This window comes from Coloeus monedula, assembly GCF_965178545.1.
Source record: "Coloeus monedula genome assembly, chromosome: 2".
Taxonomy (NCBI): domain Eukaryota; kingdom Metazoa; phylum Chordata; class Aves; order Passeriformes; family Corvidae; genus Coloeus; species Coloeus monedula.
The window spans coordinates 28,372,128-28,389,097 of NC_138782.1; the positions used below are offsets into that span (position 1 = coordinate 28,372,128).

Genomic DNA, 16,970 nt, shown 5'->3' on the forward strand with positions numbered 1-16,970 from the left:
AGATTCCCATACAATTCTTAATAAGTTACAGTAGCCACCAGCATTAGTGGTTCCTAACATGTGGCAAAAAATATAATACTTCAAACTCAAGCCATGTCATGCTGGTATTTTACCAGCATTCCTCATGCTATTGTTACAATTCCACTAGTTTCATGGCATTTAATTCTCTCTGAATATAAGAACAGAGTATCTCCCTTTCTGATATTGGCAGCAAGCAGTATAATCATAATAACCACAGTACTTTTCATTCCACTGTCTCAAGATACTTTGATCCTTACCTCTGATTTTCGAGATGGAGAAACTCCAACTCAGAGCAACAAGGTGGCTCTCTGGAATCAGCCAGCAGTAAGGTCACTGTAGGGTCTAGAATGCAAAAAAACATTGAAAATTAGAACTTCAAAAATTTTATAAAGCCTACCTGGTCTCACAGACAGAAAACTTATAATTCTAATCAGCTTGCCATGATTTGCTCCACAGTGATGCCCACATGCATCTCCAGGGCAGCATTACCTCCTCACGCTGAAGCTGGGATCACAACTGGACAGACACAGGGAGTACAGAGCCGTGCAATTCCCTCAAAGGTGACAGCCTCATGGGGCATCCTGAACAGGGGCAAGTGTCCCTGGGGCACAGAAGCCAGGGAGAAGGATGCTCCCCAGAAAAATGATCCTGTAGTCCTCCCACTTGAGTCTGTACCCTTGGAGAGGAAGGGGCACAGCAATGCTCAATCTGATGTGGGCACACCCACACCAGAGCCATGACCAACCATGTCTGACATGTGGCATATGCCAGTCCTTATCCCCAGGACTGTATCAGATTCAGATGTTAGGAATGCACACACATTGGGGCAGCATTTAAGTCTTATATTAAAAAGTATAAAATGGATTACTCCTCTGTGATACATTCATAATTATTTAATTAAACTTACTGTTTATACAAACACGTTGAAATAAATCACATTAACAAAACCTACTTGAATTCGTAAGCAACTTACATACAATATTTAATATTTTAAAACTCATCAAATGCTTCATTTAACAATTAATTAACTAGAACATTGAGATAAAAGCCTTAAAAAGAGACTTGAACTAGTCATTGAATGGCAACAGAAAGAGATTCTGAAAGAGATCTTGAAAAGCTTGCTGTAAAGCTAAATCAATGTTTTTATCAGAAATCATTCCTAGTTAGCTATTAACAAACAAAGCAGAGTTACACATAAAAGTTCAAAAACAGAAGTCCTGTCATTAACACAGAATATTTTAGAAGCTGCTGCAAACTCCTTATGAGGTGCTATTTACAAAACTGGATGGGTTTTCTGTTCAAAATGGCAAATCACACACTTCCCCAAAAATACAGTTTGGGAATGACCAAGCATGATTATAAAACTGAATGGGAAAGATGGGGGTAGGTGAAAGACATGACATCTGGGAAAGCTGGATAATAATATTTCAATATTAACATCTGTTTTTTACACACACAAAAAAAGTCAAGTCGAGTTTTTAATTTAATTTCAACCTGAATTTGTTTCTTCACCTTTTTTCAACAGTATCACTTTTCCTTACATTCCATGAGGTTAGAGATATGAAAAAACAAACTACACATGACCAACAGTAGGGAAAGGCTTATTCCAGGACACACAGGGCTGGTTATCTGTCTCCTGCATAAAATACAATACAAAAGTGGCTAGAAAACTGTTGCTGACTTAGCTGATGCAAATGTTGCAGGCAAGTTAGACATTTTGGAAAAACCTTCTTACTTTACAACAGTTATTAATGCACTTCAGATGAAAGCTTTACTTTTCTTAAGCCAGGACAGGATTTCCTGAAGAGCATGATATGTACCTGGAAGGAAAGTTGTCTGTTTTATTTGTATTAAAATAATCTTTCAGATTAGATTTAGTGTTGGATTTAAAATTTAACATTTTGTTAAGATGATCTGATATTTGCCAAACTTCACCACCAAAGTCACAAATGCAATTACAATAATTTGACATTTCTTTTTCATGTATTACCAAGGAAATTTACAGAAATGGAACTAAGCCTAAGCTAAGGGTGCCCATTGCTCTGGCAAAAACACCGATGTCCAAGCCCAGTGTGTTTCTTTTCTTGCAAGGACGTCAGCAGTATATTTAGCACCAGGGTGGAAAGACAGGAGGTTGGACTAAAAGACTCATATTACACTTTGCAGATCTCATATTCCCACTTTTGTGCCACTCCTGGATTTATGGCCTTGTCATTTCATGGTTTGTTTTGAAGTGTTTTGACAGACAATTGCTTGTCTGCCTAAAATTCAAAACCAGCTTTAGTAAGATACACCAGATGCACAAACGAAGCCTTCCCCAGAAAATTATATTATTTTTTCAAAAGGAAGTGGTGGGTTATTTTTATTTGTTTGTTTTTAAGTCACAAAAAGCAGACAAAGTAGCAAATGAAAGAGGAATTAATTGTTTATACAATAAATGTGATCATCTCTGCTGCATATATTCAGCCTAATTAAATACAGGGTTACTCTGTATGAGATCAGATGAGGCCTTAGTCACACACAGAGTTAAACATAGTGGTGCTGTTGAGACACTAAAAGATGAGATATTGCTGCTGACCACAGAGGGCAAATTACAATTAAGTACACCTCTTTCTGGGAAGTTTGCCAAGGAAAAAACAGGGAGAGGTGGCCATTACTGCTGCTTTGCTTAAGCTAGAGAAAAAATGGAGATGTAGTTGCTCTGTTACCAACTGAGCACTTGCACTCAGAGTACAAAGCAAATCAGTGCTAATGAGACAAATCAGGAAACCAGCTCTGAGAAGGAGTTCAAAGCACAGAAGTAGAAATGCTTCAGCTCTCTCTGTGTTATCAGCTTAGCACTGGGATAGCTGCACCACTGCTGGCTGTTGCTCTGGCATGGTGCTATTTTTTGCATACTTAAAAACAGAAAACCATAAATAAAAAGTACAGATGTGGAGTTACAGCAGAAGAAACGAGGGAGATTGAAGACACAAAAACAAAGCTTGAGCAGCACTTTTACTTTTGATGAAAGGGGTACCAAGAAGAGCTGAAACCATGGAGGTAGAGTGATAACAGCAGAACACAATAAAGAATATTCATATAGAGCTGAATTTCCTCAGCAGGCAAAGGAGAAGGACAGGTAACAACCTTGGCCACAGTGACTATAACGTGTAAAGGATGAAAACCCAACCTACCACTGCCCATACTGGACTCAAGATTTATTCTACTCGAGGACCCAAATTGACAGAAAGAACATTGCCAATGGCAGGAAGATATCACGTCCTACATTGCTTCAGTACTTTGTTGCTTCCTTGCAGAGAAGCTGTGTGATTCAGCAAGAAACAGACTATTCTGCCTTTTCAGTCAAGATATCTTTAGAAATTTTCTACAGGTCTTTGCTGGTAATACAGAGTACTAATTCTTCCATACTTAAGATAAAGAGGACTGACTGTCACCTGCAGCCTGAGCATGGTCTGCAGCATTGACACATTCCTGCCATATTCTGTGGTGGCACCTAAGCAGAGGGGGACACTTCAGCATCAATCTCTCATGTACCATGGCAAGCAACTTACCTCCCCAAATGCATCCCTGACTGGGTAGTTTTGTTCTGGGTCCAGTGTTAGCTCCAGTTAGCCTCTCTACCATCCCGGTAGCTACAAGATTTCTTTTCTAGAATTTCTCATTATATTTTCAATGTGAAAAGTCATCATTAAACGACATAAGTTAGACTATGCCCTACAAAATGCTTTAGTATATCTTTATGTCTGGATCAATGAGCCTTTACTTTTTTCTTCTTTTTTTTATGTGTGAGAAAAATCCCTTTTGGTGTAAAAAGAAAATACTGGGAGTTTCCTCTTGCATGATTTCCTGAGATCCTTGGTAACCAAAGATCATTTATATTACTGTCTCTTACCATCTCTCTGCCTCTCACAAGGCTGGGCATCCAAGTTGTACCCAACTATGGCTAATCAAACAAAAATTTCACAAGGTACAAAATAATACAGATGGAAAAGTCCAATTTGAAGCCTCAATTTCTACATAAGTTCTGCTTTGTCATCTTTGCCATGATGAGTTGGACCTATGGGTCTTCTCTTGAGAGACTTCCCTTTTCAGTGTCACCAAAACACTGGAGCCAGCACTTCACAGGGGTCTCTGGTGCAAAGAAAGCAACGTCACAGGTGTGCTACTGAAGCCAAACTCGTTCATTAGTCCAAGGTCTCCTTTTAACTCAAATACTGCTTCATAATGAATAAAAGTTTGGCACCCAAAATTTGCTTAACAGCATAAACCAATATTTCCATGTGGTTTCTATAAACTCTCAATCCAGGAACAACATTCAAGGGTTTAATTGCACAAAAGGCAACATCACCAACCTGTCACTCTGGGTGACCTGTATTAACACTGAGTGTCAAATCACCTGCAAAAACAATACCACTGTGAAAAAATAATCTGTCTTGACCTCAGTGCACATTTGTCTATGTAATGTTATCAGAAAGTTCAGAAATTTGAAACATCTCATAAATAAAGAAAGCATTAAAATCATTTGGAAGTACACAAGGAAGTGAGTGTTTCACTGTTCTTTGGCAGTAACGTTTTCCATCAGTCCTTTCCCAGCCTGACCATGCACAAGGCTGTAGGACTGAAGCAGAAACTGGTTAAAATATGCATGGGCACATGTGTGTGTCCATGTTTATACACATGCACACACACTTCTAAGCATGTGCAAAGGAAAGAATGGGCGTAGGAAAGATTTTACGAAAGCTTTTCTGCAGGGCAAGCTTAAGGAAGTCAGGGACAACTGCTCTCAGTAAACTGATCTGAGATTAAGAAAAAAAGGAAATGGTTGCCTTTGATGAAGGAGTTTAGAATAGGTACAGCTGCATTGAGCAGGAACAGGAACTTTGTAATAAAAACACTCTGATGTGGCATTTACCCCAAAACACCATTGAGTAAAAATAAATACACATCCACAAAGCTTGGACTATTCTGGTGCTGTTTTAATCACTTCAGAGCATCACAGCATCTGGGGTGCACTGGAAGTTAAATTTCTAGTGATTATTTAGGGTTGTTGCAACCAGTTACTGGACATTTGTGTCTTTTAGGTAGCTGCATACAACGTGAATCAATTACAGCATCTGTGAGCAACAAAGCTCTGCAGTAGCAGCCAGTCAGTTAAGGGAAATTAGTTCCCAGATCCAGGACCTATATCACACACATTCCTTGTTGGGTTCATCTCTTTTTCTTATGAAGGTTGTTTGTATGGATTGTTACTGTCCTAAAGTCACACAAACTGAAGTCCTCTTGTTCTCACTCATTTGGGCTACTTTCTTCCAGTCCAGTACAGCTGTCAGTCAGGGTGGGATCTCTTTGAGAGCAACAAATGAGCCAGATGCATAGTTCAATGGCCAGACACTTCAAGTCATAACAAGCTAGTGAAGCAAGCTAATTTTGCTTGCAAAAGAGTTAGCCTTTATTAGCCACTAATACCACTTTTTGCCCTGCATAGCCCTTTAACCAGCTGCAGCTCCATTGACATCACATTTTGGAAAGATTACTAGTGGCACGTCTGGTTATAGAAAGCTTAGAGGGCTTCCTAGAGCAGCTACCACTTATTAGGACATGAATGAACTTAATCTATCTGATGAGGAATGAACTTAAGTTACTACACTGTAGGCATTCATATGGGGTAAATATTGTCACTCAGACCACAAATTCTGCAAGACATTTTTGCCTTTTTATCATATGTTTATCACGTGTATATATGAGTAGTGTAGATCAAATTCATATTAGTAACTTAGAACTGATGGAGAACATGTACAGAATTGCATATATACGTATATATTTATATATGTACTTATGCCATGATATTTAGTCCTGGCTTTAGAGGGAGTGATGAAATTGCTGGTACTTTGTATTTCTCTATCTTCTACACTTATATAGAACCGAGGAGAGTCAGTAGTCTGATCACTAGAATTTACAAACCTTGGCTAAATCAGGTGTGATTACATTTTTTTTCCTATGGAAGTGTGCAGTGATACCTTACAACTTTGTGATATTGCTGTAGATTAAAAATCACAAATTAACCTGCTGATCTAGAGGATAGACAAAAGATCAAATCTGTTTTAATCAGCAAAACAGTAGAAGCTCTTAAGACTCTAACCAGCTAAGTACAGGCAAACTCGCTTGATTTCATTTCAAAGGGTTGAAAGTCTAAGTAAAGAGCAAAATTATACTCTGTTCTGCATAATGTTTAAAGAAATACAGTACAAGGAAGCTGCACAAGTTGCAATGATGAGAGGGAGAAGAGAAAAAGAATCTCAAAAAAAAAAATAGTGTGTTAAACAAACCATTTGCAAGTTTTCATTAATTTTAGTCTAGCTTTGAAGAAGAGGGAGAACAGCAAGTATTGTAGGTTCTCAGTCAAGTTATTTAGGTGGGGAATCCAAACCAGTTGCATTTTTTAGCAAACATAATCATAAAGAAGACTCACAAAGGCAACGTATGTCTAAAAGTAGTAAAAAGGCCAACAAAGGAAAGACAGATAACTTTATTTTAAGAGTTGCCTACCTCAAAAAAATCAGGGTGTGGGGCCCTGCATACTGGGAACGTGCCTCAGTCACTGGAAGTAATGGTCCTGCTGTTTCCCAAAGCACAGCAACACCATGCCTCTCCTAGAGCAGCAAGAAGTCTCCCTACAGATGGACTGCAGTATCAGCATCATGTGATGTCTTCTATTTTAAATTTTTCTAGTCTGCTAAATAAGGAGTAGGTCCTGAAAGGATGTGTTTCTCCTGGATTATAACAGCAATAATGTACAAAAGCAATAATATGCTCTCTTATAGCTAGGACGCTTAACATACTTGAAACCTAAACTGAGTAAAAACAATGAAGAAGGTTGAATTATTTCCTTTAATGTCACTGATATTTTCTGTGGATCAGAGGCATGGTTAACAATATTTATAACATCAACTTTTCATCATTTAGAAAACTGTAAGGAAGGCCTCCCTGGGACCAAATTGGGAATTCTGGTGAACATATTTCAGTATGGAGCAGCTGACACATGGAATCAAACCACAATTTAGCATTCATGGGTAGAATGTATGATCACTAAAAGCATACCTGAGCAAAAAGAGGGAGCCAATCCAACCAGACTACAAGCTGTGTCAACAGAAATAATAAGTATGTGCCCCTTAACACAGGATGAGGAGGGATGTTCTCCCGCCTTCTGTCACATACCAGCACAGTTTTGATAAGAAAACTGTGGCTATATATCTTACCCATGGTTACACCAAAGAGGATTTGTCTCTGCCTTTCCTCCTGATCACATTCTACAAAGTCTACCATAATGGATTCTCACCCTGGAAGTTATCAATGAGTGCAGATGCAATCATCCTCTTTTCGCAATTAGGCTGGTCAAGTTCCTACACAGCATTTGAACGCGTAGACCCTTAAATACTTCTCTTGTACGGAAAAGGAAATAATCCAGCAGGAAAAATCCCAAACATCTAATGGAAATGCAATTCCTCTCCCATCTTAGCAACACCAATTCTCCTCACCAGTGCCACAAGCAATATCTACCTTTGCATTTTTATTTCACCTGTAAGCACAGAAATATCTCATGAATGCAGGGCTGGTCTTCTAACTAGCTAATTGCTTATACCACCCAAAGTAAAGCTGAAACACAGCATGACAGCTCACCTGCCAGCTCATCTGGCAGGTCTGCTGTTCCCAGTACTGGTACCACACAGAGAAGGCAAGAAGGTGAAGAAAAAGGGTTGTGCAGGAAAAGCTGCAAGAAAATATCTAGCTTGCCAATTCCCCTTGCAAACAAACAATAGCTGTTAAAGGTGAAACCTGCTTTGTACAATATACAGAAAGAGAAGAAACACTTTAGAAAGGACATCTGCTGCAGAGTAGCAGGAGCAGAAATTGCCATCAAGACTGTGCAGCTGGCTAAGATCACTGGTGAAAAACAAAAACTATCTTCTAGGGAAAGCAAAACAGCAAACAAACCTAACAACAGGGTTAAAACTAAAGTGAAGAGAGATAACACTTCCTATAGGTGCAACACACTTGCAACTGAGGGGAGCAGCAGAGAAGAGAAGCCATGCTGATACCATGTCCACAGAAAACTGATCCTCAGAATACATTTGCCATGTACCACAGACATAATAAGTGTCATCTGCACCGTGAGATGCTGCCAGAGATACTGATGGTCCCAGCAAGTTTCTGGATTTGATGTATCAGGAACTGAGTTGCCATTGACCCACACGGAAAGGACAAACCTGAAAGGAGGGATTAGGATTGGAACAGGCAACATGGGTTAACTTTGTACAATGCTAAAAATCAGGCTGAGATTTTTGTTTGTATTTCCTCTCTCACCACCCTCCTGAGCTCTCATTATTAAAGAGGGAAGAACAATGTCAGATATCACACAGAGTCAGCACGGCATGAGACAGGGAGTCTGTGCTAAAGCGATTTTATGGATATGCGATTGCAAATGAGATAAAAACTTCCCTACAACTGCAGCCCTTCTGCTTCCAAGGCATTCCCAACCTCTGGGGGTTGTTGACATTTACCTAAGGATTTCTTTTCTAAATAACTAGAAAATTGCAGTGATCTGGATCTGTCATAAACAGGCAGTCATAGTCTAATGTGGGACACTGCTCAGTTGGATACCCAGGCAGTCTGCAAGAAGAGAAGCCCTGCATCTGAGGCTGGAGCAACAAGAGGGATTTTGCATTCCTGTTATCCCCTATGCAGTCAGCTCCTGGCCACAGAAAACATGCAGTTGTGCTTTAATTGGGGATTTAATTTGGAGAGATTGTAGCTACAAGAAATCTCTTTAGAGAGGGATCTTCCCTGCCACCTCCCACAGAAAATGAGTGTTTGGAGTTATATGTCTCAGGTCATATTAGCAGAGCAATTTGGCTATCAGTTGCAAGGATATTCAGGGGACTTATCAGACTGTAAAATACTGAAGTGTGATGACCATACAGCAAGTGCCCTCACCTGTGGCTTGCCAGACAGAAACTTTGAGTCATGAAAGCAGAAGTTGGCCATGTATGTGAGAGAGTGAGCCATGTATGTCCATCTCCAGCCCATTAAACAACCTGCCACAGCAGAGCCGGGCTGCAGCACTGGTGCACCTTCACTTTCAGTGAGTCAAATCAGTCAGAAGCTGTTTATCCTGTTCACTGTGTATTAACTTGATGCTTATGCGACACAGGCTCTTTCATAAATTGTTCAGCAAGGGGTTTTGGCAACGGTTTCATGTTACAAGGCTTCTTTTTATATCCCCTGCTGCCTTTTCAAGGCTCTATCCACCCATTCCTTACAACTATTAATAAAGTATCCCTTCCTCCAGCTGTCAGACCAGGCTTTACAGTCCGTTTTTAAGCTATTGTTGCACTTCTAACAATTAAGACTTCACAGCTTATGCTGGGTTTTTTTTCTCCTAAATCCAAAGTGCATTTTTAAAGGAGCTATATCAGCTGACATCTTGTTCTAAAAATAGGTAATCAAAAAGATAAAACCTGATGAAATGCTTCCAGGGCTTTTTTTTTAGTTCAACTCACGTATTTCTCGCAAACGCATTTTCTCCAGCAACACAAACTGTACTTCTCTGTATTAGCAGGAAAGAATTTGAGGGGAAAGTTAATTCTAAGCCAAGTATCCTGACAGAGCCATGCTCATGCTGTCCTTTTAGAAGGCATGTCCTCTTGCTACCCCTGCATTGGGTAGATTGACCCACACAATGGCCAGAGAAGTGGAATACATAGGTTATTTATGCTTTATAATATATATACTGTAGCTGTTACACCTATTCCACATATGGTACAGTCAGCACTGATCTCACCACTGTCTCACCAGAAGACCACATCTACATCTTAGGTAAAGCTCTAGGGCAATTAAAAGGTTAGGGAAGAGAAATGGAGAGAAAAGGTGATGTCACTGCTCAGCTTTACTTCCTTCAGCCTGCACCATGGCCAGGTACACATTCCGGTTTCCAGCACAGCAGTACCCAAATCTTGTCACCTCGATTCAGAAAACCAAAGACCAGACACTGGGACAATGAAAAGTGAACAAGGATTTTGATTGCACCCGGTTTTTTCTTCTTTTGTCTTTCCATGTCGTGTTGACAAACCACACAAACAACTGAGTTTCCCTTTCAAGGCACCCTACTCCAAAACTTCTCTGGTTTGAACCCTTAAAAAATGGAGGTGCTCAAAATAAACAATCACTTTGAATACCTTGGCCTATATCCCAGTAGGGAGTGAATCTAGTCACGTACACAACAACCTTCAAACTACACAAATATGAAGAATTAGAACAATAAAACTGCAAAAGGCAATATGGAAACAAAAACAGCATGATGCAGCAACCAAGATCATGTAGCTCTCACTTAGCTACTTAAATTGTAGTTGATCCTACTTGGTTTGTTAGTCCCTGCTGTGAGCCTAAACCCCCCATTAGTTTTCTCTTCTTTGAAAACAACCCAAAACACAATTCTTATACCATCAAGTTTAAAATATGTGCATTAAGAGCAATACTCCGTGTTATGTTTTACCTGTGCTGTTTCCTTTTTCCTGTGAAGGAATCCCAGATTTCTCTTATCCACTGCTGACTTTCTCTTTCCTGTTGGCTCAGCCTTTCAGAGGAGTTGCTACCTCTGCAGTTCAGGTACCATTTTTTATTTAATGAGAACATAAAGCTGTACAAAAAGTATATACTTGATTAGCATTATTCTTTCGTCTAAGCATACTCATTCACAAAAAAAAATGCATGGCCAGAAATAACAGGAAGCCTCAGTACTTGAACAATAAAACCACTGAAAGAAAAAGTTTTACAAGCCAGCTCTGGTGCACAGACCACAATGTAAAAACTGTTAGATTAAACTACTTTCCTTGTCTAGGATGGAAAAAGGATGAGACAAAGAAAGAATAAAATTAATCCTTGTACAACCTTATCATAATGAGAGTTGAAAAAATATGGACATTTAATCCTATAAAATACATTTTTATTCAACATTTTTTTCCTAACTTGGGATGATTACGTAAATATCAACTGTTTCATTTTGTTGGGACTTTTTAAAAGAATTTTCAATAAGAAATAAAACTTCAGGGTTATTTTGGGAAGACATTCCAATTTTTAGTATTCATGAATAGAAAAACATTGTTTCAGTTTGCTGGGCTCTTTTCCTATTGCATTTTTCATGAGACCCACAGGAGTGACCGTCTGCATCCTTCATCTTCTATGGGACAATGACAGCCATAATGTACCAAGTTGCCCAAAGAAAACCATGATTCTGATGCTTAGTGGCCAATACCAGCTGGCAAGCAAGCTCAGACCAGTAAAGAGACTGGGAGGAATAGGCATGCAAAATATAAATTGACTAAAGAAACACGCCACAAAAGGGAAATGCACAATTTATTCAAAACTAAATACTCTTATAATGGAAGCACAAGGTTAAAAAAATTAATTTATTTTCATAGCATGTTGATTTTTCGGAAGTTGCTTTAGAACGTCATCCTGCTGGCAAATTCCTGCCCTGTCCAGATCTGTCCCTTTCAATCCCTGGTATTTTATATTCCCTAAAAGATGATTCTGTTGTCAAAATCACCCTTGAATATGAGGCAAAAAGCAGGTTAGGGCACAACTAGTAAAGAAGCTATAGCAATATTTTCTTAAGGTCTATTCAAGAAATGCTCTGTGTTAGGGTTAGCATACAAAACTTAGACTTCTGAATATTTAGGTATCACAATGCTGTTGTAATACAGGGAGGCAGGCCAGTTTGCTAATTAAAATATACAGAACTGGCAAAACATCCCCTAACTTCTTTGTCTGCCACTGACCTACTGTAGCCCTGCTGAAGTTATTTTAACTATATTTGGAAGGTCTTTTAGGGTACCTATTTTCTTCCACAAGATGCACAAGATGTAACTCAAGTCTGTGTAACAGTGAGGAAATCCACACTCAGAAATGGACTAAAAAAAATGGAAACAAATATAACAAATGCATACTTGATGCTGTTCTCTAGCCCTCTGCTTGATTAAATAATATGCCCTTCCTCTTGCAGTTGAATTGAGTGGTTCTTGCATCACACTGTAGGAGTTTTATCACATTGAAATTGGTTTTCCCAGCATGATTTAACATTATTTTATTTTTAAAGCAGTTTTTTAATAGAAAGTTAAAACAATCTCATGAGAGAAATTTTCACAGCAAATATTCCTCTTGGGTTTTCTCAGGTGTTTTCTTCATCCAGACCAGATTGCTGCACACTTCCACATAACACAGGAACTGAGGAGAAGAACAAGAGAGGAAAGAGTTTACACTCTTGAAATGCCCACAGTTGTCTCAGACAACCCAGAGGCCTATCGAGGCTCAGAGCCACTGTATTTTGTAGTCAGATGAAAATGCAGCTTGAAGTTGGGCAGGAAACAAGTTTCATGAGCCCAAACCACAGATTGCATGCCTGCCTTCACCATCCAACTCACCCAGGGTTGAAATCTGGGAGACACCATTTGGGAGAGCCCACAATGGCACTTCCAATGCACAAGCTGTGTTGTCCATGGGCAAAAGGAAGGCAGGGTCTCTGAGTGCCAGCATACAAAAGGAGCCTGTATGCATGAGAGCTCTTATCACTGGCAGGCTCTAGGACTTGCAAAGTCACAGCAATGAAGCCCAAAATACATATATATGCAAAACAAGCCACAAACTTTCCACCCTGATGAAAGCACAATGAGGAAAATCTTTCCGACAGATTCACAGCTGGCTTCAATCTACAGCCTAAGCATATCTAATGGGTTGCTTTTATCAGAGAAGCTCTCACAGGGTTCTGGCTGCTACTGAGGGCAGTTTGCCACTGTGCAGACCCCTCAACAAAAGTCTGAGAGGACACTGTGTACTCCCTACACAAACTGAGGCATGGGGAAATAGAGACCATCTGCTCCAAATTCTGGCCCCACTTGCACCTTTATTAAACCATTCCAGCTCCTAAGGTCTTACTCCAGCTAATGTAGCTGCCATATGATAGTATCAGAAAAATGCAAGATGCTCCTCTCAAAAAATCTTACTTCTTCTTGTATCACTCTCAGAAGTAAATTAAAGGATTCTACCCATGTGCACACAAAGTAACACCTGGTCTCAAACTCTCCTGGGTGTAACTCCGGCTTCTCTAGAGACAAGAATTTTCTGTTAGGAAGAGGCTTAAGAGAAGCTACCACATTCAGCAAAAGCAGGACCTTTATCTTCTACAAACTATTAAAAGAGAAAAAAGTTCAAAACACCGCATACATTTATGAATATTTGCATGCTGGGGGCTTGATGAGAAGTTATTGTGTGCATGTCATGTTGTAAGTAAAAAGTACTTCAAATATATATTACTTTATTTTTCCCCCGTGGTTTACAGATTTGTCCTGGGACAATAGACGTTTACAGAGGAGGGGGATATGTCTGTGATTAAGGCGGCTTTCAGCTCTTCTTCCTACAGATACCCTGTGGATATTGCTGTACTCTCCAGAATCCAAGCTTCCACTTAAAAAACAATGAAGTTTCTAGCCCATCTGGGTTTGCGGAAGCAGAATGTAAACAGATGTACTGTTGTCTTATTTTAGAAGCTATAGCAAGCCAGACTGAAACAATAGCACTAAGAAATGTCAACTGCTCCCATTCATCTCAGTGGGGTGGGGTGTTAACTTTGAAGCCTAATTGTGACCACTTTAAAGTCAGCCTTTTAACCATTTCACTGCTATTACTACACCAGAAACTCCAAAGTAATGAACTTACCCAGCCTCTGTATTTGTATGCATTACTCCAAGACCTTCCATTCACTTGAAAAGAGCACTGCATTACAAACGAGCTAGTTTGAATATTCTTTTACTTAAGAAGTTAGCTGAATTGTTTGCTACTGTCTTTCAAAATTAGGGTTAAAAGAAAGTCAAGGGTGAAAGGTTAGATTCATTGTTGTTGCTCTCAAAAGTGCAACACGTGGGATTTCATGCTTTTTGCTTTGATCAGGGTGCCCGGATGGCAGTTCATTTCAATAAACTGACAAACAGCTACATACAAAACTAAAAGTAATGACTAATCAAGTAACACTGCATCATCGATCAGGAGTAAAAAAAAAAAAAAAAAAAACTTCCTAATGATGCTGTAACATATACTTGCAAGAATAAAAAAGGGGAAAGAGGAAAAGGGTCTTTATTTTCAGGAAATCATAGTTGCCATTACCTCAAATCCAAGGTGTATTAGGCCTGGTTCTGAGTATACAGAGAAGCTGTCCCTCTAAAGATATTTTACATCCCATTTCCAAGAAGCTGCTGCATTCTACATCAGTGGTCACTCTGAAGTCTGCATGTGAATTTTCCTCCGGGACCAGCAGTTGAAGACTAGCAGGTCTACACACACATTTTTGTAACCATTACCTCAGATGCTCTAAGAACTCATGCTGGACATTATTAGGGCAAGTTATTCTACTCTAGCTTATGTTTCTGAGCATCCAGAATCATGCTGATGTGCAGCTGAACTCTGAGTCACAGAAGTCATGGTGCTGCAGGGCATGATGGAGATGCCTGGCTGGATTTGGTGGTGCTGTTTGCCACACACCTGCTGTCTCTCTGCCCAGCCAGCCCTCCTGCCCACCTCCACTGCAGGACATCTCTGCATGCCTGCCCACTGTGTCTGCCATAGGTCATGGGTGACACAGGACTGCTGCAAAGCAATATATGCACTGCATTAATACTTCTACAGTTGCATCTATAGTGACAATCCTTTTAACCTGTCATCTTCTTCCTAATATAACACATATTAGGCTGAGAAGTCAACACTAACATCACCACTGCGCTACCCTGGCCGTCATTACTACATCCATGTTAGGCACCCTAACTGGATAATCCTGACATGTCTCAAGATGCCCTCATTGCATCTACAGCCACCAGCTCAGGGGAAGCAAAACAGGAAGGGCAGTACTTCAGCTACATGACAGAGCTATGGGGATGGCATCACCTTGAACCTTGAAGAAGCAGCTGGAACAGGAGTAACCTCTCTAGGTCATGGAACAGCAACTGGAAGAAGGTAAGGTGGAAGGATCTGCATAAGCCACGCTATATTTACTGCAAGATACTACTTGAGCACACATTCTCACTCCTGAATAAAACTGTCTTTACATGGGAAGGCCTTGAATTGATGAGTGCTACGTGTGGTAAAGGAATACGGTTATTTTGGTAGAAGGGGAAAATTTTCCTGCCTACACAATGCCTAGGTGTTTGTGCAAACAAAGTCCTAATTCATGCAGTGCAGGTTCTTTTGCCTGCTACAACAGACAATATGCCAACATTGTTATTAGTAAGTTATGAATGCACAATACTTCCATGTGTAAATTCCACTGTTAGCTGGATGTTAGGGTGTTTGAAATTCGCCCTGCTACACACCAGAAATCACCAGATACACACCCCTCTGTTGTCAAATATTAGTACTTCCTAAATCTTGATCTTTAAACTGCAACATAGAATGTGTAAAATGCTCATGACATAAAACTGAAAATAAACCTCTGCTTTCACTTAAAACCTGTGAGCACTGACTTCACACACAAAAGGCCTGGTATGGAAAGACAGACAGGCACCTTCATTTTCTATTAACTTCAATCAGCTGCAGCAAAGTGATTGGATCTCTACAGAAGGTGCTGAATAAGATCATATATAAATTCACAGAAGTGTCTGAGTGCTGTTGAACATGTTTTCTGCAGATGCTTAGAGGTGCAGAACAAAGGCAGCTGAAAACAGACTTGGTAAGTTTACAATTTTACTTTATCAGTGTATTAAATTCCCATTCAACATCCATAAGGCACCACGCACTTGTTACAGAAAAAATAAACAGCCTCATAAAAACTAGACTTGCCACTCTTTGCTCTGCCTTGCATCCCTCTTCTTTTCAACTGTGAGCAAGTAAAACAACCCCCTGACAGCTGGATGTGCAGAAGTCTGTGCCAGCAGTGTCCTGGTCTGGAGCAACACTGCAGGCTGGAATGCTGACGCTGGCAGGGCTGCCACTGCGTTTACTTAACACTCATTTCTCTCAGTCTGCTTCAGACCAGAAATGCAGGCAATGAAAACCTATTCAACCTTTGGGAACCTCGGTCGTAGTGGTTTAGCAGAGCAGGGTTTGTGCAGGTACATGAAAGAGGCATTCAGAAGACACTCCCATTCCAGGGAGGCAGAAGGAGAACCCCCAGCTGTCTCTGGTTACCTTTTATTGGCATGAAAAGCAGGAGGCAGGAGGGGCAAGGTTTCAGGACAAATGAAAAACAAGCTTTCTAAGATTCACTGTTCAACCTCAAAACAAAAGCTCAGCGAATTCAAGCTACAGGATCTTAGTTCCATTTCTTTCAGTTTAGTAATTTATTACAGAGAAGAGAATGAAAAAACTGCTTCAATTAGTGGATTAAACATTAATCTGAAACAGAATTAGAGAGAAAAAAATATACATTATGTATTCAGCTAGTTTCCTAGACAAATAAAGAGCAAATTGGCAAACACATGAGAAAGTTTACCATGTCAGTAGGTATCCAAGGCTCTTTGGTTAAAAACATTTACACCACGATGATAGCTGGACAAAACAGCTGTCACAGAGGCATTATTAAGTAGAGGGTATAATCTGTAAACATTCACCACCCAAATTAAACCAAGGTCTGCTGAGATGGAGGAGAAATGCCTCATTTCAGAAGGCAAGCCCAATGGCTGCAGATAGCCCAGTGGTACCTTCCAGAGGAAGCCAGCCCAGGGCAACATGAGGGTGTGGGGGGCACTGGCAAGAGTGTCACTCCTTGGAGCCACCAGCAGCTGGGGAGGAGGAATGCTATCCCCTCTGAGCCAACAGGGATAGACAGCTTGCAAAGTCCTGCACTGTCCCAGCCTTGCTGCATGCCTGAACAAAACCCAGTTTTGTGTCTTGCATGACACGGCACACTC

General features: G+C 40.2%; 1 protein-coding gene across 5 annotated transcripts in view; it reads right to left on the minus strand.

Moving 5' to 3' along the window:
* Positions 1-281: 281 nt before the first annotated feature.
* Positions 282-16,970, minus strand: part of LOC309570393 (uncharacterized protein) — a 32,330-nt gene continuing 15,641 nt past the window's right edge. For 4 of the 5 annotated variants that reach the window (XM_082277157.1, XM_082277155.1, XM_082277154.1 and 1 more), the window contains 2 exons: positions 10,574-10,717; positions 282-363 (listed from right to left, as the gene is read on the minus strand). In XM_082277157.1, the coding sequence (XP_082133283.1) occupies positions 336-363; positions 10,574-10,717 (172 nt within the window). In that variant the 3' untranslated portion in view covers positions 282-335. Of the gene's footprint in view, positions 364-10,573; positions 10,718-11,433; positions 12,304-16,970 lie in introns of those variants that run through there. The other variant, XR_014226250.1, reaches the window with a different exon arrangement.